The following is a 24974-nucleotide window of genomic DNA, read 5'->3' as shown; positions in this document are numbered from 1 at the left end:
GCTGGTTTTGAGCAAGTGGGATAATTGGACACCACATATTGGATCCCATACATGCCCAATAATTCCCCATCTAGAGGCACCCTCTCTCTCTCTCTCACTTTCTCTCTCTCTTGATCTGATCTTGATAAGTGAGCATTTGTCTAGGTATGTTTTCTCCATATTATATATTGAAAATGTTTTGACCATTTTCATAGTTCACTGAATGTCTGTATCTGGCAATAGGGAGCCTTGATGATGGTGGGAATAGTAACTGAAAGGAGCTTGTGTATGTACACTATATAAACATAATATAAAGTCTTTGTTTACCTTTTTACTTCCTTATAGTCTCCTAGTTTCAAGATCACATCATTTCATTTGGAGATTATAAGAAAATAAGGGTAAGACTGCAAAGTGATTGTTAAGCCAAGTGTTCAACTGAATACATCACACCATTTTCAATCCTTCAAAGTTATATAATTGAATAAAAATAGTCAAAAAAATAATAAAACATGTTTCATTTCATTAAAAACAATTATCATCACTTACTTGACAGAATTACTGATGACAGCTGAAAAAGCTTTTTAAGTTAAAATATCATTAGATACCCAAATCAGAAAAGTCTAATTAACCCTAAGTCAGAAGAGTATAAATCACCTTAGTCAGCAGATTATGATAGGTGAGTTATGCCAGAATTGAATTTTGTCATAGACCTACAATGTTATTATTATAATCATACTGATAATTATCATTCTTAGGGAAGTGAAAATTAAAAATTTCCTTATATAGATGTATACTGAGAGGAAAATTAGAGTACAAAAAAGAGAAGAGCATGATGAAATTGATGGAACTTGGAATTTTCAAGAATATAACAAGGTGTTGAAAATCATATCTATAGATTGACTCGATGATTGTGACAGATTTATTAGGTCTTTATTATAGGTTTATGTTTAGGCTTTTGTTTAAGGATTTGATTTTTATTCTTGATTTGATTTTTATTCTCTTTCCATATTTGTAATTTTTCACTTGTATATAATGATAGTGTAGCGACCCAAACCCGTGGGTCCGAACCGTTAACCGGGTCCTTACCCGAACCTAAGGTTACCTAGGTCATTCCCGTCATTTCCAATATCAAAACATCATTCTTAGGTCATAATTAGGCTTCACAAAAGTTCTATACAACTTCTGAAGGCTTTAGGTGGATAGTTTCGGAGAAAGAAACAAGGTGGACAAGACAGGTGCATTTCCGTCAACCGAAGTGGTGTTTCGGTCGGCCGAAACAACCTTCTTGTACCGGTAGACCAAAGTGGCAGTTTCAGTCAGCCGGTTGTGCATCCAACAGTGACTGGAGTCTCTGCAAGGTTCAGACGGCCGAAGCAGGTATTTTGGCAGGCCGAAATGGCTCTGCGAACTCTAAAATTGCTACTAGAATGCAGTAAAACTTGAAAATGAATGGAGGCTTATGGGGACTTTGCTATTTGCTTCAAACTTGTTCTAAAAATACCTCAAATGGCAGACTTACTTGATATGATCATGGTCATCTACATTATAGGATGATACAACATCGTCATAATACTTTTCAAATGAAAGAGCATACATAGTTTTCACATTTAATTCAATTTACATCATAATGGTGCTAAGGCACATAGTTGAGGCACAAGGCCATGATTGCTAGCTTAAATACATTCCAAAATGAAACTTTTACAAAAGATGGCTCAAGATACAAAAGATAACAAAAATAATCTTCAAGCACCCCATCAAGCTTGTGGTGGACTATCATCCGCCACCTTCTTTTCATGACCTGAAAAATGTTAAATATAAGGGGTGAGCAAATTTTGCTCAGTAAATGGTGCCTAAGACACACCTCTTGTAATCTCGTGAATCCAAACAATGAATGGAAATAAAGCAACGAGGTCATACTATACCGGTAAAAAATTACAACACAAGCTCAAGTCATAATGAAACAAATTCTTGCCATGAAATGCAATGCCATGTATGTCGCTCCCCATTTTCAAAATCCAAATCCATCATTTTTCAAACTATTAATATAACTCGTCCGTTGGTGACTCCACAGCGACACGAGAGAAGGATTAGCTACTGTCCCTGACCCTTAGTACCTCCACAGCGTCATTTGGGCCCAGGTAGCTCAACCACACTAGGGTGATATGGATTCAGTCTACCATATTTTGAGGTATCTTAAGTCATGCCCTTGCCTTGGTCTGTTCTATGCCTCAAGAAATCAGTCCAGACTCTCATGCTTTACTGATGTAGACTATGTTGGATGTAAGACAGATAGACGATCTACCTCTGGCTTCTGTACTTTCTATGGTAATCATCTCATATCATGGAAGAGTAAGAAGCAAGTTGTTGTCTCCAAATCTTCTGCTGAAGCTGAGTACCAAGCTATAGCTCAAGGTACTTGTGAGCTCCTTTGACTTCAATCAATTTTGGGAGAGTTGGGTCTTGTAGAGAAAGGTTCTTCAAGGTTATTTTGTGACAATAAATCAACCATTATGCTTGCTTCTAATTTTGTGTTACATGAAAGGTCGAAACATATTGAGGTAGATATTCACTTCATTCGAGAGAAGGTTAGATCAGGTATCATTAATTCTATTTTTGTTCCCTCTTCAGAACTGATTGCAGATGTGTTCACAAAGTCTGTTGGGCCTTCTCTTTTTCAGTCTTCAATAGTCAAGCTGGGTTTAGTCAACATATTTGCTCCAGCTTGTGGGAGAGTGTTGGAAATCATATTTATAGATTGACTCGATGATTGTAGCAGAGTTATTGGGTCTTCATTATAGGCTTATGTTTAGCCTTTTGTTTAGGAATTTGATTTTTATTGTCGATTTGATTTTTATTCTCTTTCTATATTTGTAATTTTTCACTTGTATATAATAATAGTCATACTCTCAAATTGAGTAAGCCAATTTTACCGGATCACTTTTCAAGGCAATGGAGGCCTAGGCATATTCAAGTTGAAGAAATATTGTCTACCACCTTGTAATGGTTGCCAATCAAAGAAGGCTTTTCAAAAATAAAATAAAATAAATAAATAGATAAATAAATAAAATATATATATATATATATATATATATATCTGAAGGCATGAAATCCAACTTTTCAAATGGAGTTGTACAAATTAAAATTGTGCTCTCAGAACTTTCACCAACTAGCATTATACACAAAAATTAACCATATCATTTCTGGGGAATCCCTCTCACACAAACACACACATGGTGGAGCTGGTTTCTGCGGGTAGAAAAACTGAGAAATCCTACCATAGAAACAATTCTGATACTCTTTCCGTTTTGCAACGGATGGGACTTCGTTTAATAGAATAGAAACAAGATCAACAAAGCCATACACATACATAAGTTTATGTCAACTATGGTGGCTAATTCTACTCTCAGCATTATTATTTGAGAGAAAAATAATAATAGAATAGGATTGCAAACCATGACTGTTTCTTTCCTAAAACATCTTTCCTAAAACATCAGCCACATCTACTGATACACTCAATAGTATGCAAAAATTCCTTTTTGATCATTTTCCGAAGCCAAACCACTTTGCCAATGAGAACTTGTTTTTCCCACGAGAAGCATCAGTTGTTTTTGGTGGTGGTGCTGCAGGTGCTTGTGCGGGAACTGGTTTATCTTTAGCTGCAAGAACAAAATTGAATTTTATTTGTTAGAATCAGCTAAATGGTTTTCCAAATAAACGATGCATATTTGTTTTTTTATTTGGGGTGAGGAAGATCTCAGGTTGCAGATACACTTGGAGAAGGTAGAAACTATGAAGTTTCTCAAAATAAACTCCAGAAGAATGATTTCCACTTCAACTTTACTATATATGTGTGTGTGTGTGTGTATTGTTAGAACAGTTATATGTATATATGTATTTATGTTGGGGTTCAATTGTAATTAGATATAGGGTTTGTGGCCATTATGTAAATAGGCCTTTCTTGTATTGTATATATACCCTTTTATGTTTTAGGGTTGATATATGGAAAATACAGAGCTGTGCCTCCACCATTTTTGCTCTGCTCCATCTGCTTTCTCCTCTCTCCCTTTCATCACACATTAAAACTTTCACATGGTATCAGAGCACCGATCTCAACCTTGAATTGTTCGTCACTGTTTGCGCGAAGAGGGTGTCATTGTTGTGCCTGTGTGTTGGCTTCGTGATCATCGAGAGATTGAGTTCCTTCTAGTTTTTTTTCCATCTTCTGTTCTTACACGACCAGTTGCAGAGGTGTAGATCTGTTCTTCGCCGACGGTTGAATCTGTTCTTCGCCGAAGCTCTGGTCCGTAGTCCTCAGATCTGAAGCTAGAGTTGTGTTGCCCGTTGCCGCTACGTGTACTAGCCTCGATTCTCTATTACGAACCCCGGTTGCTTGAATTTATTGTCGGTAGCAGATTTCTGTTCTCGTCGGCGCTGACCGCGGAGAAGAATAGACGTGTTTGGTTGCAAGTGTGGAGCTATCCCAAACAAGGATATGCTTTCCTGATCCAGGTTTACACAAACCGGATTTGTAGACGTGTTTGGCTACAGGTGTGAAGCTATCCCAACCTTGGTTTACTAAAACCAGGTTTGCAGAGATCTGATTCTGGTTCAACCTCATTTTATGGATCCGGCCCGTTTGAGATCCGCCCTATTTGAGATCCGGGTCTGTGCTGTTCTGCTTTCTTTGGTACTGAAGTTTTTTTTTGCTTGTTTCTCTTCGGTTTCTCTCGGGACAGTAAGTGTTTTTTTTTTTTCTTTTCTCGATTCATCATGTCAGACTCTTCTGCTTTTGCTACCTTTGCCCAGTCAGGTCATATTAAATGTTTTTCAGATGCCCAGAGTTCATCCTCCCCTTGGGTTCTTGACTCTTGGGCCTCTATCCATCTAACGGGTAATGAGTCTATACTTTCTAATTTTCACAAGTTTAGCTTCTCATCTTTTGTTACTTTGGCAGATGGTAGAACATGTCCCATTATTGGTAAGGGCACTGTTAAACTTACTACTTCCCTCTCGTTATCTTCTGTTCAATTGGTTCCACAATTTCCTTTTAATTTATTATTTGTGAGTCAATTGACTCAAGCACTCAGCCTTTTCTTAAGTCGGTGTCTTCTTTAGACTGTGAGTCATGTCAATTGGGTAAGCACCATAGAGTGTCTTTTCCTCCACGTATTGCTAATCGCTAAATTGGTACATACTGACATTTGGGATCCTGCGCGTCATGTGAGTAATTCAGGTTTTTCATATTTTGTTATCTTTGTTGACGACTATTCAAGGATGACTTGGCTACTTTTAATAAAAGACCGGTCTGAACTTTTTTCCATATTTCAATTATTTCTTAAAGAAATTGAGGTCCAATTTAGCTGTGTTATAAAAATTTTACAATCTGATAATGCTATGGAATATGTCAAAGGTGCTATTTCCACATTTTGTGAGTCTCGTGGTATTTTGCACCAAACTTCTTGCTCTTATACTCCTCAACAAAATGGCGTAGCAGAACGGAAAAATAGGCATTTAATTGAAATAGCTCGGACTTTAATGATCCATATGCATCTTCCAAAGCCATTTTGGGGCGATGCTGTTTTAACTGCTTGCTATTTAATTAATCGTATGCCATCTTCTGTTCTTAATTGGAAATGCCCTTATTCTTTTGTTTTTCCTACTCGAACGTTATTTGCATTTACTCGTGTTTTTGGGTGTGTGCGCTTTGCTCACATATTACATCCTGGTAATGATAAATTGTCTCCTCGTGCCATTAAATGCGTCTTTCTTGGGTACTCTCGGACTCCAAAAGGTTATAAATGTTGGGACCCTAACACTCGTCGTGCTTTTGTCTGTATGGATGTTACCTTTTTTGAGGACACTCCTTACTTCTCTGCCTATGGTTCATCTTTAAATACTGATTTGTTGCTTCCGTTACCAATTGTGTTTACTTCATTAGAGTCTGTCACACCACCACCATTTCCAGTGTCACCGCCACTTCAAGTGTATAGTAGACGACCACAAGTAGCAGCCCCCCAATTGTCTACTTCTATTGAGGCTCATGTTACTGTTGATGATCTTCCTATTGCCTTACGCAAAGGTATTCGATCTTGTGTTACTGCACATCCTATTTCTAACTTTGTCTCATATAATCATGTTTCACCCACTTTATCTTGTTTTTTATCCCAACTGTCTGCTATACTTGTTCACAAGACTTTGCAGGATGCTCTTTCTCATCCCGGTTGGCGACAAGCCATGATCGATGAAATGGATGCTCTTCATCATAATGGGACATGGGATCTTGTTCCCTTACCTCCTGGTTCCAAACCGGTTGGTTGTAAGTGGGTCTACACTGTCAAATATCTCCACGATGGTTCTATTAAGCGTTTGAAAGCTCGTCTTGTTGTAAAAGGGTACACCCAGACTTATGGTGTTGATTATGATGAGACTTTTTCCCCAGTTGCAAAGATTTCTTCTATACGAATCCTTATTTGCATTGCTGCCAATCGTAACTGGCCGTTGTTTCAACTAGATGTGAAAAATGCTTTCTTACATGGCGACTTAGTTGAAGAAGTTTATATGGAGCAACCACCTGGGTTTGTTGCTCAGGGGGAGTATCGTCATACCGTTTGTCGCCTTAGGAAGGCCCTGTATGGATTGAAGCAATCTCCAAGGGCTTGGTTTGGAAAGTTCTCTTCGGCAGCATTAGCATTTGGTCTTGAGAGATGTCAGACAGACCATTCGGTGTTTCACCAGCACACTAAAGCTGGTTTCATTTTCCTTGTGGTATATGTAGATGACATTGTGATCACAGGTGATGATTTTGAAAGTATTGTTAAATTGAAGTTGTTTCTACAAAATCAGTTCCACACTAAAGACTTGGGTCAACTCAGATATTTCTTGGGTATTGAAGTTGCTAGATCCAAGGAAGGTATAAGTTTATCTCAAAGAAAATATGTATTGGATGTATTAGAAGAAACAGGTATGTTGGGTGGACGTCCTGTTGATGAACCTATGGATCCAAATACAAAACTCTTGTCAGATGAGGGTGATCTATTTGATGATCCTGGCAGATATCGACGACTTGTTGGGAAATTAAATTATTTCACTATCACTCGATGGATATCTCATATGCAGTTAGTGTCGTAAGTCAGTTCATGGGATCTCCTATGATGCCGCATTGGAATGTAGTTCTTTAGATTATCCGATACCTTAAGCAAGCTCCAGGTTTTGGATTGCTATATAAACCAAATGGACATCTTAGGGTGGAAGATTTCACAGATGCTGATTGGGCTGGTTCTCCCTCAGATAAGAGATCTACTACAGGCTACTGCACATTTGTTGGTGGAAATCTTGTTACATGGAAAAGTAAAAAGCAAACAGTGGTAGCACGGTCTACTGCTGAAGCAAAGTACAGGGCGATGGCTCATACTTCTAGTAAGTTAACATGGATACAACATTTTCTCGAGGAACTTGGGTTAATAATCAAGACTCCTATTCCATTGTTCTGTGATAACCAAGCAGCAATTCACATTGCATCCAATCCGGTATTTCATGAAAGAACCAAACATATTGAAGTTGATTGTCACTTCACTCGAGAGAAAATATTGAGTGGGAACATTTCTACTCCATTTGTGAAGTCTGAAGATCAATTAGCTGATATGTTTACTAAGGCTCTTGGTCAAAATCGATTAAAAACAATTTGTTCCAAGCTGGGATTATACGATATATATTCTCCAGCTTGAGGGAGAGTGTTAGAACAATTATATGTATATATGCATTTATGTTGGGGTCCAATTGTAATTAGATATAGGGTTTGTGGCCATTATGTAAATAGGCCTTTCTTGTATAGTATATATACCCTTTTATGTTTTAGGGTTGATATATGGAAAATACAGAGTTGCGCCTCCACCATTTTTGCTCTGCTCCATCTGGTTTCTCCTCTCTCCCTTTCATCACATTAAAACTTTCACATATATATATATATTTTTGGTTAACTTAAAATATTATTGAAATTTTGACTTCAACTTTTGTTTATGATAATATGCATTAACTGGTAAGTTCCTAGATCAAACTCCAATCCTGAAGAGGATCATTCTGGAGGCTAACAAGATGCATCTTGTTGAAGTCACTACATTTTTTGCCTACACATTCAATTCCATAGGAAAAGAAATCTGAAATGAGATAATTAGTCATTTACTGCTTTTAGATGTCATTGTCACCACGTTCAAATGCCCCCTAAGATTTTTTGCACAAACGGGATGCAGCAATTATTTTAAAGAGTAATGGTACCAAGAGGTTGCCTTCTTGACAAGAAGCTCAATCAGTAGATTGAGATCTTGATTTGTGAACGTAAAGAATAAAGGAATCTTACCTCAATCCTAGGGTTTTATCACATGCTTGCTTCCGGATTAACTCAAAAAATTCAAAGCATAAGTTTCGGATAAAGAACAAGATGAAAGAAAAAGAAGGTGATACATCCTAGTTCTTAAATCATATTTGGTACTATTAGTATGAATGAATATCTTTAGGAATTTTCTATGCATTGGTGTTTGAATATGTATCTACATGATTCCTCCTTTTCTCCTCCTTATAGTAAGTATATCACTCCCTTACTACACGTGGCACATTTTCACCTCGCCATATGGCACTGAAATGGCAGCTTATGTGGATTTTGGACTCTGACTTAAGGCACACTCAGGATGCCCTATATTTCATCCTTGTGACTTGACAGATGACATCCCCTGAAATTGTGACAATCGAGGACTCTTTTTCTCTGCCAACAGCATATTTATGGAGCGTGGTTTGCAAAGTCCTAAAACCCCTAGGCTTTGGGCCAAGGCGTAGGCGTATCTACTGTTTTCATTATTAATGTCTGAAATTATGAAATTAATCATGAATTATGGACGCATCCAATTATGTAATTCCAGGTATGTCCAAGAAATGTCAGTGCTTGACATGGACATGGCTCCTCCGCATAAGTGCAATTACTGCCTAGATCCTAAAAAAACCAATCCAACCCCTAAAACAACTTGTCCACTCCAGATGTGCTCCTCAGCATGTGTAATACAAATGATAAACAAAGTCTACCCATAAACCCATTCTAAGAGAAACTACAGAGTCAAAGCTCCAATCTTATTGTTTTTTGAAGGAAAAATTTATTTGCCTCATATTGTAACAATTGTTAAATCTTCACGAGTATCACTGCAGACTCAGTAATGGATAACACTGCTGTTCCTTTTTGAAGAAACCATTAACTATACATGCTTCTAACGTTTGATTTGCAGCATAGTTAGAAAAAAGGAAACAAGAAGCAAGTAGATTAAGTGCATTTTTGGCTTATCAAGAGAAGCGCATACAAACAATGTCTTCAATAGCCAAAAACTCAAACACATGATTGACAAAAAAGGAGGATAAAAAGAATGAAAAACTAAAGTATGAAGACAGCGAAAAAAGAGTGTTTCCCAAAGACTCAAACTGGATAGACAAGCATATACCCTTCTTATTTTTTGATAAGTTAAACAGGAGAAATACGAATACTGGGAACGGCATTTTTACATTTTGCATGCTCATTTCAAAATAATTATAAAAATATAATAAATAAGTAACTGAGGACTGGAAAGTGCACGGACCATCTATTTTAACAATGACTTTGAAAAAATAAAAATTAACTAAATTTCCAACTTAATCTCTAGTCTAACCAATCAATGAATGTGAGATAAAAACAAATCATAATGTGCTCGCATGAATTTACCGAAATAAACAGTAGTACTTTGCACAATAGTGATTGCAAAGATAAAAATTTCTCTATGAAGTGGGTTAGCTACTGTTGAATTATAAATGGTAACGATCTGATATATTACCTGACTTCAGTGATATGGTGTTAGGTTTTGCACTTTTCACATTATTAGAATGCTTATCTGAATTTTCTCTGATGGCATCATGGGGAGACTTCCTCTCCGAAATCCTGTGCTCTACTGGTGCTTTGCTCCCATGGATACCTATAATCATCAAATGGGAAGTGAAAAGGAACAAAAATGTAATATTTTTATTTGCACAAAGAGATTTAAAAAAACAAATGAGTCCAATGTACAAGAAAGTGGATTATTGCCTTCCTATCATAAAACCTTGGCTTAGGTAAGATCCAACACTTAAAGTTGTAGAAAATTTTTACACTCACATGAAGCATAAAACTAACAATAGGTATATCACACAAAATTAACAACTACTGCAACATCTCTGAGCAGCCATGTCTCATCCCATCCACTTGGGTTGGCTACATAATCTTTAAGTATCACATCTCATTAGATGGTAATTTATCAATATCAAGGAATCTTAACTTAGAAAAAAAAATTAAAAAAAATAAAAAAATAAATCATCCTAGTGGGCTTATAGAAACTGTCATTCCCATGGATGCAGCGACGGAGCCAGTAAATTATTTCAGAGGGGGAAAATTGAATATTATGAACTAAAATATTTTTCCAACTAACATGGCAACTAATAGTCTAATAGTGCAAGAAGACAGCAAACCAAAATAAAGTTGCAGTAATCAAGATTCAGATAGTATGTCTTTGTTCGCTAAAAAAGCTCCAGTAAAAAATATATATATATTGAAAATATAAAATACGAACATTAAGTTCATAAAATTGCAGTAATAAATTTAAAGAAGAAGAAGAGAAAAAAGAATAAGAATACAGAAAAAATAAATAAATAAATAAATAAAATAAAATAATAATTGAAGGGAAAAAAAACTAAGGTTTGATTAGAGAAGGGGAATTCAAAATATTTTTGAGTGGAATCAAAGAAATTTCAAAAGAAGAGGAGGAGTCAAATAGAAAAGAAAGGAAAGTTTAGAGGGATTTTTAGAAAGGTGAAATTTTAGGGGGAGGAATTTTGCAAAATTTTACTAAATTATATCCATAAAAGTACCCCCCACCCCGCGGAGCCTCTGCTGGCTCCGTGCCAGCATGGATGCACCGGTAAGAAAAGGCGAAGTAATTAGAAATAAAATATAATAGTACTCGTGGCTTATAATAGAAAAGAATTAAAAAAGGGAATATTCAAATGGGATAATGGCAAGAATGGAATTCCTGTGGTCGACTCTATTCATATGGGATAAAGGCAAGAATGATGATGCTGATCATGCTACATCCCAACCAAAAATGAACGATTGAAATTTCAGGTGACACGTAGAGGTCAAAATCAAGCAAATCGGACAGTGAAAATACAAGAGAAACCATGATTCCTTTTAATCAATAGGCTTACTTTCATTAGGAGGCTTCCCATAGTTGTGCTCCAAAGCTTCTATGAAGGAAGCATCTCTTTGATCTTGCATCACTGAAAGGAAAACAAAATTTAGATGCTTTAATTTCCTGATACTTGAATAATTTGGAACTTTTCCAGTGATGGTCAAGAGAAGCATTAAAACATACATTCATCATAGAGAGCATTTCGGTAATTTGGTATACAGCCAACTGTTAGCAAAAGTACTGCCTCTGCATCTCTAGCCATAGAAAGTTTAGCAGATGCATCTAGATTTTGTGTGTCTAATAGAATACCTGCAAGCTGTAAAACAGGATAATAGTCAGGACCAGACGTACAGGCAGTCAATGTATTTTAAATTATGGAGGAAAATTATACCTTTTTTTCTTAATATCTTTTGTCACTGTTTGGAAAGAACAGAATGAGATTAACTGAAAGTATAAAGGAGCAAAATTAATGTCCATTACCAGAAGTTTTTTCAGGAGAGGAGTTTGAAGTTGGTCATAGGAGTCTTCACAGTAGTTGTCAGTAAGTACAGTGCACTGAGATCCAACCTAGAGATGCAACAAACAGAGAACATGTAGAATCAATCGTCGGTGGTCATGCAGTCAATATAGAAACAAGTGCTCTTATACTTCAATAAACCAAACTGTCTAAATTTAAATACAAACCAACCTCGCCATTGGTTCTGAGGATATCTTGCCCCACGATGAGGATGCTTAACTGCTTAGCCATCATTAGTGTTTCCAAATCCACCTGATCCCATAATGCAAGAACAACGTCAGCAAACAGTTCACAGTTAGTTAAAATAATGAAAGAAGTCCGAGTTCTGAATACATGAGATCAGTAATTCCATATTGGGCTGTCCATAAACAATTTTAGTTAAATACACCGTAATGCTATTCGTAACTTCACATTTAATTCATCTAATATGGAGAACTTTTCAGTGACTTTGCACCAACACAATACAAAGATTAAACTTGAAAAACCAGAAAATTCTTTGAATTGAACACTAACCATTTTCAGTTAACAAATAGATCACTTATATTAGAGCTGGAGAGCAACAACCGTACTAAATTATGTACTATCTAATGGATCTTTTGGTTCTGATACTCTATCTGGGAGTTATCAGTATTTATCAAGTATGTGCCTTTCTAAGGGAACACTATTGAATCAAATGACAAAGACATTGTTGAGAAAAAGACGTTGGTATGATCGTTCACATGGGTAGCAGCTGCTATGGGTCATTACCAATATATGAAGGCCCTTGACAGGTTGCAAGGATCAGTGACAACTTGTGACCAGAACATGAAGTTTAAAGGTCTACTGTTAAGTCCAATTCAAGCTTTCTCATTTTTATCCTTTCAATTATTACGAAAAGACATTTCAAACTTAGATTGACTATTTTTAACATAAAAGGTCAAGTGCTAAGTCAAAACAGAAAACAAAGAATGAACTAAGCATTGAAAAGATTCATGATATGATACTTGACTTTACCCAATTATTTCATGCTATTTACTTGACTGAGTTAGATTCTACAATTCTAAGCTAAATAGACTTATTTCAAGATTGGATCAAGTGTTCTGGCAAGATGTATAAATTTCAATTTGTTTCCTTCGCGTATAAGATTTTAATAGCTGACCACAAATAGTGAGAAAAAGAGTTTGTTGAGAAATTGAGAGTGTAAGTTTTTATATTGAATTCTTGAATGTAAAAAAACTATCTAAAGAAACAAAAGACTATTTCCTAACAGACAGCAGCCACAAAACCAAAATAAAAATTGTTTGTCATACTAGATCATCAATATGAGACTAAAAATCAGTAAAACTAACTAAAGCACTAATTTAACAAATTTTGGGTATAAACGATGTTTATCAACCAAAGATTTGAGAGAGTTGTATGACGACAAAAGAAAAAATATATATATTCAAGACACTATTACTTGCGTCCCAATCCATAATATGCGTCATACTCCCTCTGCATCACTATGACAGTGATGACTATGATTTAGAACCACTTTCAGAGATAAAATTCGACCATTTCTGCTAAGAGAAAAAGTAAATTAATGAAATTATTAAGCCTTCATTTACACACTCACTTCCATTTTCTCTTTTCATGTGCATTTCAACTACATTGACATCATCATCACCTAATATGGTCTATCAATTATCATCTTTCAACTGCATTTCTTTTTCTCTTTTTTTTTTTTTTTTTCATTTATTTATTTATTTGAGAATCTTCTGCTTGAGCAAATTTAGAGGCAATTTTAACACCAGAATTGGATGTACCAAATTCCTTTTTTGAAACAATAGTGGGAAAAAGAAAAAAAAATCAAGTCAAGTACCTCATCAGAGAAGAGCAGTGCAGTAGCATCAACCCCGACATGGTGAAAAAGCCAAGCAGCCTGTCGCTGCTTCCACATTTTCCCTCTCCTCAAATTCATCACGGGAATCACCACCACACTCCCATCACCCTCAACTCTCTCCTTATTCATCCTCATTCTATTCTCCAACAGCCATGCATAGCAAATTGCCGCCGCCATTGAACTTGTACCTGCAACCACAACATTAAATAAACTCGATACCACTCTAAAAACCCAATAATCAATCAAAATAAAAATCAAACAGATGACCAATAGGCAATGATGAGAGGACATCAATATGAATACACTTATTGGTCCCTCAAATCAAAATCAACAGTGAATTATAAGTATTTCTCAACTGTTTGAAGGTCCCGAGAGCACAATCTTGGCCTTCGCATTGAGCCCTCCATTCAGAATCTTCCCAATTTTGATCCTCTGTTCTTTCAAAAACCCATTAAGATCTTGACCACCAAACCCATCAACCACATTGGATACCTTCCCATTTGAACTGGGCTTCACTGAAATCTTGTCAATCGAAACGGACTTCCGGTGAGCTGACTCGACTGAGGTCCTCGGCGGCGATAAGGGTTTATTCGGCTGAAACGAACACGTCGATGACGAAATCGATCTCCGGTGAGCCGATTCGATGAGAATCTTGGGCGGCGAGAGCAACTGTTGGTCCAAGAGGGGTGGCGCCGCGGCGGCGGCTGTGGTTTTGAAGGTTCGTTTGGATTGGGGGACTGGAACTAGGATCCCCAGTGGCTGAGCTGCATTGGGGTCGTTCTGGAAGCGGGACCTGCGATGGGTTGATTGGCGAGGTGGGAGTGTTGGGGACGGTGGATTTTGATCGGTGATGATGGGTTTAGGTGGGTCGGAGGAGGGAGGTGGTGGTGGTGTGGGATTGGAGGGTTTGAGGATGTTGGAGAACCACTTTTGGACGGCCGAAGCAGGGGATATGTTGGCGGTGGTGGCCGGAGTAGATGGGTCGACGAATACCTGAGAATTGTTGCGGCTGTGCTTTGCCGATTTCGATAGAATTTCTCCGCTTAAGCCTTCCAATGTTCTGTGTCTGTTTTTAAGTTGGAAAGGTAACAGTTAAAGAGTGTAAATTACTCCCCTGTCAAACATGCAATGAATATGGTGCATATGTTTGTAATTTCCCAATTTTGTTCGAAGATAGGAGAGTCTATAAATACGCTATCGAATTCCATCATTCCTTGGTCGAGTTAAAATTTTTCAAAATTTCAGCAATAATTTAATTTTATAAGAACTATTTTGAGAATAGAGAATTAAAGATAAATTTTTTTTTACAAAAACTATTTTCCCAAAATAATTTTTTATTTTTTAATTTTTTGAAAATTATATTATCAAAATTAAACCAAACAGTTTCTTTTATTCTCGACGGCCAGAATTTTATTAATTTACAACACACGCTTTAATAGTATGAATTCATATTTCTTCGTATGCTTTAATGACATCGCCAAATATACCATGCAAGTTCAAACTTGCAACATCATCACTTTCGAGATGTTGCACCTTCAGAATAAGGGTGGTGTTGCCGGTACCAATAGCTTGCACCTTCAATATTGAGGGGTGTTACAAAAACATTTTTATTTTATTTTGTGTTTAAACACAATTTTTTTTTTTTTTTTTTTTTCTAATATTGTTTTATCTTGGCAATAAAACTCACACTTTCTATTTGAAAATCTTCTATTTCGAAAGGTGGAGAAGGTTTCCAGCCTGAAAAACATTGTCCCTCAAAGGTAAAACAAGAAAATTTAAATCAACTAACTCAATTGTACTGCAAGAAAACAATATATACACACCGAGTCAGGAGGGCTGCATGCATTTCACCAACTCAATTATAATACAAGAAAACAATATGCACACACAATTAAAGTCAGGGCTACATGCATGGATGCATAATTAGAGTACCACTATTACCTTCTAGCAGACCTAGACAGTGGATCCCTCCGATCAAGTGTCGACACCGACAATCTGGGCTGAGCCGCCACAAACCTTGGCGACCCAGTGACCCGAGCAGGCGAGTCACACCCGCGGGAAGGAGACAAAGCCACCATGCGCTTGGCTTCGTCTAGCCACTCCTGAGTCAACTTACTACTATTGCTCCTTGTACTGTCATCAAAGCTGCCTTCATCATCATCACACATAAAACCACCACCACCACCAGTCAAATTATATGATTTCTTCTCCGGGTCCAATGTCCCGAAGAACATGTCATTCATGAAGTCAGTGAGGTCCGGGACGGCTTGCTGGCTCGGTCGCCGTGACTCTGCTAGCTTCTTTTGCAGACTCAAAGGCCCTTTGCTTTCATTTGGTACTTGGGTTCTGCTAAATCTTCTCTCCATTGCTTCCTCGCTACTTTCTTACAAACCAAACAAGTTTAGCTCACATTCATGTACAGAAAGAGAGGAGAGAGAGAGATAAAGGGATGTTATTGGACTCAATCTTGGCTGAGAACACAAAGATTGAGATAGTGACAAAATTAGAGGAATGAAGCATAGTGCTAGGAATTTTGATTTTGTCAAGAAGCATAGTGCTAGGAATTAGGCCGGCATGTTATGACACATATCGTCTTTTTCTACATTTTTTTGTGCATGTATTGTATGTGTATGTATCTCACTTGACTCGGTGGCAACCCAATATCAATTTGCACTGTTGAGATCTAACTACATGGGTCATTGCGTGGTCTAATAGCAACATTTATTGGTTGACAAGGGACTAGTGCAAATTATTTCAAAGATTAAAGTTGTTTGTAGATTTTTGCATCCACTAGTAAACCTGGTAGGCAGAGCTTAACAGAGTACTTGCTTCTTAAATGAAGACCCTTCAAATAAAATTAGAAACATAATTTACCTGCTCACCGGTGAGTAAGTGGTAGTCGATGTATTTCGATACGATGTTTCAATCATGCCATTATTGTCCCTTTGGATCATGGTTTAAACAACCCATCACTTTCATTTGCAATTTCAACCACAACCCATCAATTTCATTTGCAATTTCTTTCATACCATTCTAAAAAGAATAACCAACATATTACAAATAGAACCACTTTCACCATTCTTAGATCAACGATACAAATCTATAATTTATATAACATTTTAAGTTACTCCATGGGGTATTCATTCATAGTAGCTATACATTTGTATAAAAATGCAATATTATTTCTATAATTTTAACAATTTGGTGAACAATGAAGTATAACAAAGAAAAAATGAAATGTGCCTACAACATATAATCTATTGCTTCTATAAGCAAAAATTGTCACCACGGTAACTTTTCTGAAAGGGAAGGGAAGGGTGAAGGCCCGGGCCTTCTCAAGGTGTATACCAGAGATTCCTATGCAATAAGCAGCAGCACCTTTTTACAGCTTCGCTAGCTAGCTGACGTTGATCTTCCATTGACACAATGAAGGATTTGATGGACTAACTTTTCGGGTAGTTTTTTTGTTGCCTACAAAACCGATCCAAAGAACCCAGATCAAATAACCTGCAAGGCTCCATATTTTGGTTATAGAGAAGAATGAATATTTTGAGGAAACTAACCTGAAAGTGTCTCATGTGAAGAATTGGCTCACAACCAACATCTGCAATTAGTTTTCCATTTGGGGTTCGCAAACTGAACCGTCCAGCTTCATAGTTCGAAAGGCTATGCTTCTCATTGGGCAGGTGGTGGCAAACTTTGAGAAGCGAGCTAAGAGAATTCATCTGATAGAATAAAAAGCTCACCTCTTACACATGGAACTATAAAAGAATGTGCAGTACAGGAGAAAAGTACGAAAAGAAATGCACCAACTACAAGCTGCTACTTTCAATTATTAAAGAGTTAAACCACAAGAATTGTCGATTATTCGTGTTTGGTCAGAATTAGGTCAGGTAAAATTTAGGCAGCAGTTCAATGTCCAACCAGACCAGGCAAGTCATTAACTAACAAATACTGATGTTGCACTTTTAGTTTCTTGCAGATATTAATATTACTGCAACATGCAATTTAGTTATTCTACAACCATTAATAGCTAGCAACTCCTTAAAAGATTGACTTTCCTTAAGATAAAGAAATGGATGCAGGTAATGTGGTAACAAAAGAGAATATGCTGACCTTCATGTATGGACAGGATGCACAGCCCCCATGAAGAGAACATCCCTCCCCGCTAGCAACTCCAGGGATAACTTGGACATTCATGAACTCTCCTGCTTGACCCAAACCTACTCCAAGGGATGAAGTCTTTGATGTTTTTGATATGGAGTCTGATGAGACAGGAAAGACAATCTCAACATTCACTTCTGCTTCTCCAGTTGAGTTCGCAGAACCTAACAATTTGCGAACAGCTGCAACAATTGAAGTCACCATTCCTGATTCTGTTCCTAACACAAATTGGAGGTGATCATTCACATTTCTATCCAAAGCCTCTTGTACCCTCTGCCTAATAAAATCTAATATGTTTTGGGTGGAACCAACTACCCCCATTCCTCTTCTTTTAGCTTCCATTGCCAGAGAGAACATTTCTCCAGGGACCTCAAAATGAGCGGTTAAGAACGCATCACAATACATTTCATTGATCTTCTCCACAACTTCATGTCCAAAGAGGTGGTGTACAATGCAAGTTCCATCCTAGAACAGAAAAATTACGCCTCATAAGAACATTGGGTGATTCAAATATGAGTGTACATGATACAACAATATCTTTAAGGGGAAGAGAATGACAAAAGACATGGTAATTAGCAAAGTGGAATAATAACTCAGAATAATCAGCTTATGAGTGTTGTATTAATCATCTGGCCTTTATATATGTATTAATAATTGTTTATGAACACAAGTAGCTCCCCAGAGGTGGGATCAGAGGATCAAACCAAAACCTCTAGAACCAGTTCTAAATCCCTGCATGTGGCACAGCAGGAGATACTTGCATGTACTCTACACTTCGGTAGTTTGGTCCCTTCGACTAGAGAAAGTTAAATAAAAGAAAAGAGAAAAACTCGTCATGTCCTTCACAATTCCTGAAACTTTACTCCATGATCAGTGTATCATTCCCACGTCTCCAAGTTTTACAATTTCTCTTTCCTTGATTCTCCCCCACATGCCTATTATTTTTAGAACTCTTAAATCCATGGCAAAGATATAACATCAAAAATCATCTTAGTGGGAACCAAATGCATTACCGCAGTCTTCAATGAATACTGAACACAGAAACCTTTATATTTCCAAATATTCCAATTACAAATTACTAAACGAAAGCACATAGAATATATTATGCCATTACCTGATAATAGTGCAGGTGACTTAGCAATGATCTTATCGAGTTTCTGTTGTGTTCCGGATGAATCTCAGCAATTTCTTCATCAGTCATCACAGTCATCTGCTGTAACATCTCAACTATGTTCGCACCCATGTAGGTATCAGGCCCATACAATATGTTTAAGTTAGGTACTTGAGCATATGCCTGGGAAGAGAAGCCATGTGCTTCACATTAATACCAGGGAAGAAAAAGCACTATGTCCAAACGGGTACTGGATTCCACATAGCAATTAAAGCAACAAACGACGTGAATGAAAGAAAATTTTGCATCACCAACCTGCAGAATGGTTTGCACGACGTTAGAAGAAGTGCAGGTTATTGTTGGCACGAGTTCATGAGCATGTGCTTTTGTCTCTAGTGAAGTATTTATGTAGACAACATGTAGAGAGGGTGAAGATGTGGAAGCAGCCTGAAGATAATCCATATATGCAGGATTAGCTGCAGCATCAGCCAAGGAACAACCAATGCGTTCATCGGACATTCTGTAAACCCCAACCTGCAGATAAATAGCCACCATCAAGATACGTTGAAGAAAAAAAACTATGAATCATTTTACTTGTACATAGCACAATTACCATCAATTTTCTGACCAAAAAAAGAAAAGTTTCCTATCTAATTCATGTAGAAAAGCCACTCAGTACCAACATTAGTTAAATAGTTTCTGTCCTTAAATTCCTCCTAAGGCCACAAACTGTCTATCCATCAGATTCTCAGAAACCATAGTAGTTTTTATATAAAGGAAGCCTATCCACAAGACAAATCAGAACCTTTGGTTTTAAGGAAGAACTTAATAAGAAGAAAATACACAGAAACTAGCTTTACTAATATGTAATAACATGTTGTTTTTACTGATTGAAAAAAAACCCCTCTAATCTCATGTGGAATGCATACGGGAGGGGAGAATTCTGTAAAGCAGCTTTCACAACCACGACTCCTAGTAACTAATAGCCTAAAATGTTATTTTAGAATTACAAATTTCCTTGTAACTGTAATGCTGATAAGTTGACAAAAAAGGATCCCTAAACATTGCTTGCATAAGGAGGTGTTCCATTTCCATAATTCTAACTCAATCAATGAAATTATTTACCTAGTAAATTAAAACTACTAAATTATCATACAGACACTGTAATGAAAAAAGGCATAAATCGTCCAAGGGAGGAAATTGTTACACATTCTTTCTACACATGAAGCAACTACACACAAGTGACATAAGGCTGACCTGTATTTCCAATTTCTTATTTACCAAATTAATTTTTTAATTATCTATTTAGTATTTAACACAATATTTCTTAGGGAAAAAACACTCCAGTGAAGAAGAGTATCATTTTTCCTATAATTTAACCATTTGTAAGTCATGCAAAAAGCAAAGTGGCAAAAAGTAATGGTATCTTCACCCCATGTTAGGACAAACTGAGCAAGCATATGGTCTACATGCATAGGCCATAAGGGCAAGCTACAATAACAATAATAATAATGGTGATGAAGACAATAATGATAGTAATAGTAACTAATATTTGTGGGAGATAAATTTAGTAATCCAACACCTTTAAGATCAACTTAGTTGTAGAAATTGCAGTTAGAACCCTTCTGGAATCTCCATACTTATAATTCATTATGATATATTACAGAACAAACCTAGTGTTCAAACCATGACAACAGACCATGACAGCAATCATAATAATACTTTAAACAATTCAGGTAGAAGCATTAAACCATCGAAAATTCAAACACCAACTTATTCTTAGTGATTGAATATACTCTTAGAGAGTTAGAGATGGTTCATTCTTCCATATTCCACAGGAAACAAATGCTACATAATCCCAATTCATAATTTAATTATCTTATCATCCATCAGGGAACAAGTAGTATAACATGCATAAACCATGAAGGCAACTAGTTATAAGAAAAATTATTGGTTGGATTGAGCCGCCCTAAGCTAGAAGTGCATTTTAGAAGTAAAACACGCAAACAAAATCCCCAACATCAAAGAAGAGAAGTTAACCTTGCAACAATGAGATAGCAATCAAATGGCAAAAACTTCTTCATTTCATGCGTTGCATTCATCATGTTTATTAAAAAATAAAATCTGGGCAACCATCCAGATAGATATAACTATGACCTGAGCCTGTCAATGAATTGGATCATATCTAACTCAATTATTCAGATGTGTAATAAGTTCATATTCAACTAATTCAGAAAGGATTCAAGTTTGGTATATCTGATAGATCAAACACAGCTGTCCTTAGAGAACCAACTTCATACTAGTCTGTCCATTTTCGATTAACGATGTTTTAGTTTTCTAGGAAGTAGATTTTGTTGCACAAGAATCAACATTTTTCAAGAAAATGGGTATCTTAGGAAATTTTCCACAGATTCTTTTAGAAAGTAAGCCGTGTTAACAACAAAGTGACAATATAGGTGAAGTAAATGAGTTAAAAAAATTTGTACAAGGAACATGTATCCAACTTGAATGAAATAAGTAACGTCAGCAAGAAAAAAATGCAGCTCCTCCTAATTCTCTAATGGATTACTGTGAAATCAAATGGAAATTAAGCCAGTAAGTGCTAGTATCACCTAAGAGAGGGAAAGGCATAAGTGTCCTGGTTTCCGATATGAGATTGATGTATAGGAAAATCAAGTTGCAAAATATTAGCAGCACATTCATTTGCATGGACTTCACATCAACTTCAAAAGTATCAGTGTGTTTGCGGATACGCAGACTGTAAATCATGGCAAGTACAGGACATAAAGATTCCTGAAGAAAATATGCTTTCACTAACTCTATCTACTATGTTAGCTTGAAGATGGTGCAGGATGGCCCAGAGTTGTTGCATCTCTAATGCACAGAATCCTGAAATAAAAGACATGAAAGGGAAAGAGATGGAATACCTCAGCGAAGCCAGCCTGATCAAGGATTGCACGCACATTTTCAGCCATAAAATCTACACCCAGAACGGTGATAAATTGGCATCCAGCTTTTGCCATCTTGACAGCCATATCTGCCATAATCAAAGAGTCAGATATATAGATGTGAGGCCACTGCTTCTGTGCAGCTGTTAAGACGCCTTGGACCTCAGGGTCCATGTAAAAATGTGCAACCACCCCAATTTTCTTCTCCCTAAGAACATCGGCAAGTTCTTGAACTTTTAATTCATCCGGGAACAAAAATCTTGCCTGCAATCATACTACAAATAAACTTTAGGATTTTAACAGTCAGTAATAATCAAATCAGACAATAAAAATATATTCTGTTCATGCCTCCTGGAAAGCTCAGTATCAAAGTTTCATTTAATTCAACATCTAACAACTTATTATTATTTAACTTGGAACTAAATCATTTCGAACATTTTATAACATGACCTACTTAAATTAAGACAATACGTTATAGTCAATTCTGCCTAAATAATATCTAATGAAGTGCTTCCCATTCAAAATAATAATAATAACCAACAGGCCAGTGGCCTAGCGGTACCAGACCCCTACTTCTCAAAAAGGTTCGAGGCTCAGTGGAGGCATGTGTGTGAGTACCAACTAATAAAAATAAATAAATAAATTTTAAAAAATAAACATGAAAACAGAAGTACTAAGATAACTGCAACCAGATGTGAAGTATGATCTAGCCATAGAATACAGATGATCTATTAATATGAGAAGTGAGCATAAAATAGTATAATCAAAAGTCACAACACACTCTATAAACAAATATAATTGGTTTCTCAATTGCTATTCTGTGACAAGTAGGAGAAAAAAACAAAGAAGCTCAGTTCTGTTGTGTCATATCATGTCCTAGTATCACTTCATACCAAATCAGACTCACAATTATGACATTAGTCAGTAAGTTTAAAATCTGATACCGTACATCCAGACAATTGACAATCTAATACCAGCAATTAGACATTGAATGAGTACCTAAAGTTGCAAAGCGAAATTGGAGCTCAAAGTGAATTGGGTTTGTGTACGACACAGACAAATCTAACAAGTTCAACTTTGGATGGCATGTCCCAAGAATTACACTTCATTTTACTCAACAATATTACTTCTCTCTGAAAGTCTAAAAGACTCGAACTCTGGGGCATGGACAAATTTTTTATATTTATCTATTATCTGCTCATCATTCATTATTAATATGGGAAATTCACTGCCCAACTACCACGTTTGATCATAACCTTGTCTTGGTGGCATCTTATGTTATACTCAAAAGAACATTAATTTAGGACCAGAGTAAATCAAGCTCCAATATCAAATAGAAGCATAAAATAACTTTCAGAAACAGAATTAACAGCAAAAAAAAAAAAAAAAAAAAAAAAAAAAAAAAAAAAAAAGCTCACCTGAGCTTCAGCATAGCTCCCTTTCGGCTGTATACCATCCGCCGTGACAACCAAAGATGGGAACGGCTCGCCGGGCGGCTTCCCATCTCGCTCCGCCACCAAAGCCTTAGTCCTCTTCTGCATACTAACCAAAACATTATGCCAAGTATTCACCCTCGATTTACCACGTCCATGTAACCCCACATTCAACGCCGCCAAGTCCTCCGTTTTCAACCCCAACACCTCCTCCGGCGCCGCCCCATCCAGCAACCAAACCAAGCACGAACAGAACCCCTTGGTGATCTCCGAATCGCTATCCGCCGCAAACCTCACCTTCCCATCACCGTCCATCTTCGCGGCCAACCAAACCTGAGCCGTACACCCCATAACCCTGTTCTCCATGACTCGCAAGGATTCGTCGAACGGTGGGAGAAGACTCGCGTAATGCAGCAAGCGTTTCACGCGATCGACGGGCTCGGATAGAGACTGGAACTCGGCGACAAGGCGCTGGAGCTTACACTCCGCGAGATCGGTGGTTCGTGATGGAGAAGACGTCACCGCCCAGCACGGGAATGAAGAGCTGGGGTTTTTAGAAGTCGGTTTCAGAGACGGAGACGGATTGGAAGAAGAACTGAGTTTGTAATTTGGGGTTTGAACGCATTTGAGAGCCTTCAAGAACGTGAAATTCAAACGAGAGGGTATTAAATTTGGGTTAGGGTTAGGGTTTGGTGATTTGGTGAAGAAGGAGGAAGAAGAAGCTCTCATGGCTACTGTTGCAGAGTCCATTAGCAATTGGCCGCCGCCGCCGACGACGAAGAGAAGGAAGAAAGAAGAGAGAGAGAATCTAGAGAGATAATTTAGAACGAGAGAAAGGTGACCTTAAAACGCGGACCTTGGTGGTGGTGGTGGTGGTGATGGTGTTAATGAATGATGATGATGAAGAAGAAGAGAGAGGACGCAGAGCCTTTAAATAACGGAAGGTCGAAAATGCATAGTAAGAGACGTTTGGATTTCACGCGCCAAAAAGAGCAAAAAGCGAGCGAAAAAGAGCGGTACAAGACTTACCGGTTATCCGCCCACCACCCTCAGTCAAACCACTTTTCGCAGTCGTCTTCGTCGTCTTCGTCACGGCACGGACGAAACAGCATCTGATAGTATCTGAAACCCTAGACTATGTTTTTTGGGAGTATTCGATTAATTGGTTGGTCTTAATTTTTTTTTATTCTTCATAAATGGAAAGTCTTTTTTAACATACAATTATGTACGCAGACACTTTTTGACACTTTTTGTATGTATGGATTCAAGATTATTTCCGATGCACGAATAAAAATATTATTTAATTATAATAATATACTTAAATGGGTAAATTACTTTACATAATAATATTTATTTATTTATTTATTTATATTAAATACAATTAAATGAGTGATTTTATTTTATTTTTATTATATATTTCACCTTTAAAAAAGTCACTTTCAAAATAAATTTTAATGCTTGGGTGTAAAGTGCCCTGCCAAAATTTCTATAAGAAGATGACCATGACAATATAGTGGGTCCAAAATCTTTTTACAATATAGTGATAAGAAAACTTTATTGCCCACCGGTCAATCGAATTACATTTTTAGTGCATCTACCAATAATGTCGATTTGGTGGTGGTGGGTTTCAATTGTACTACAATAATAAATACTACTCCGCCGTAGGAGATAAAGTCTCAAAAAAAGAAAAATTGATAGCACGTTTTGACATGGAAAAATACACACCATAGGTA

At 37.0% G+C, this 24974-nt stretch overlaps 2 protein-coding genes across 2 annotated transcripts; both read right to left on the bottom strand.

Annotated features, from left to right (window-relative positions):
* Positions 1-3151: 3151 nt before the first annotated feature.
* LOC132286043 (uncharacterized) lies at positions 3152-14716 on the bottom strand. The gene is made up of 8 exons (XM_059788298.1): positions 13942-14716; positions 13565-13773; positions 11896-11976; positions 11688-11774; positions 11391-11523; positions 11224-11295; positions 9822-9959; positions 3152-3635 (listed from the first exon to the last, which is right to left on the bottom strand). The coding sequence occupies exons 2-8, from the start codon at positions 13760-13762 to the stop codon at positions 3520-3522; spliced, it is 825 nt and encodes a 274-aa protein (XP_059644281.1). The 5' UTR covers positions 13763-13773; positions 13942-14716; the 3' UTR covers positions 3152-3519.
* A 1923-nt stretch (positions 14717-16639) lies between these two features.
* LOC132286042 (quinolinate synthase, chloroplastic) lies at positions 16640-24417 on the bottom strand. Its single transcript, XM_059788297.1, has 7 exons — positions 23227-24417; positions 21788-22072; positions 19176-19394; positions 18864-19043; positions 17702-18214; positions 17149-17310; positions 16640-17056 (listed from the first exon to the last, which is right to left on the bottom strand). Exons 1-7 carry the CDS (start codon positions 23989-23991, stop codon positions 16979-16981), a joined length of 2202 nt encoding a protein of 733 aa, XP_059644280.1. The 5' UTR covers positions 23992-24417; the 3' UTR covers positions 16640-16978.
* Between the last annotated feature and the right edge of the window lie 557 nt (positions 24418-24974).

This window comes from Cornus florida, unplaced genomic scaffold (genome assembly GCF_030987335.1).
Source record: "Cornus florida cultivar Cherokee Brave unplaced genomic scaffold, ASM3098733v1 CherokeeBrave_3.0.0_Hap2_Chr11, whole genome shotgun sequence".
Lineage (NCBI taxonomy): Eukaryota > Viridiplantae > Streptophyta > Magnoliopsida > Cornales > Cornaceae > Cornus > Cornus florida.
The sequence above is the reverse complement of the archived record's forward strand: the minus strand, read 5'-3'. Positions and strand labels throughout refer to the sequence as shown.

Bases quoted from the DNA above. Each gene is read 5' to 3' on its own strand.
- LOC132286043 (XM_059788298.1), bottom strand. From the start codon at position 13,762: ATGGCGGCGGCAATTTGCTATGCATGGCTGTTGGAGAATAGAATGAGG. The intron at 11,524-11,687 runs GTAATGGACATT...CCTGTTTTACAG, and splicing joins CTCTCCTGAAAAAACTTCTG to CTTGCAGGTATTCTATTAGA. The intron at 11,296-11,390 runs GTATGTTTTAAT...TTTTCCTTTCAG, and splicing joins AAATGCTCTCTATGATGAAT to TGATGCAAGATCAAAGAGAT.
- LOC132286042 (XM_059788297.1), bottom strand. From the start codon at position 23,991: ATGGACTCTGCAACAGTAGCCATGAGAGCTTCTTCTTCCTCCTTCTTC. The intron at 22,073-23,226 runs GTGAGCTTTTTT...GTATGATTGCAG, and splicing joins GGAGCTATGCTGAAGCTCAG to GCAAGATTTTTGTTCCCGGA. The intron at 19,044-19,175 runs GTTGGTGATGCA...TTCTCTTCCCAG, and splicing joins TCGTGCAAACCATTCTGCAG to GCATATGCTCAAGTACCTAA.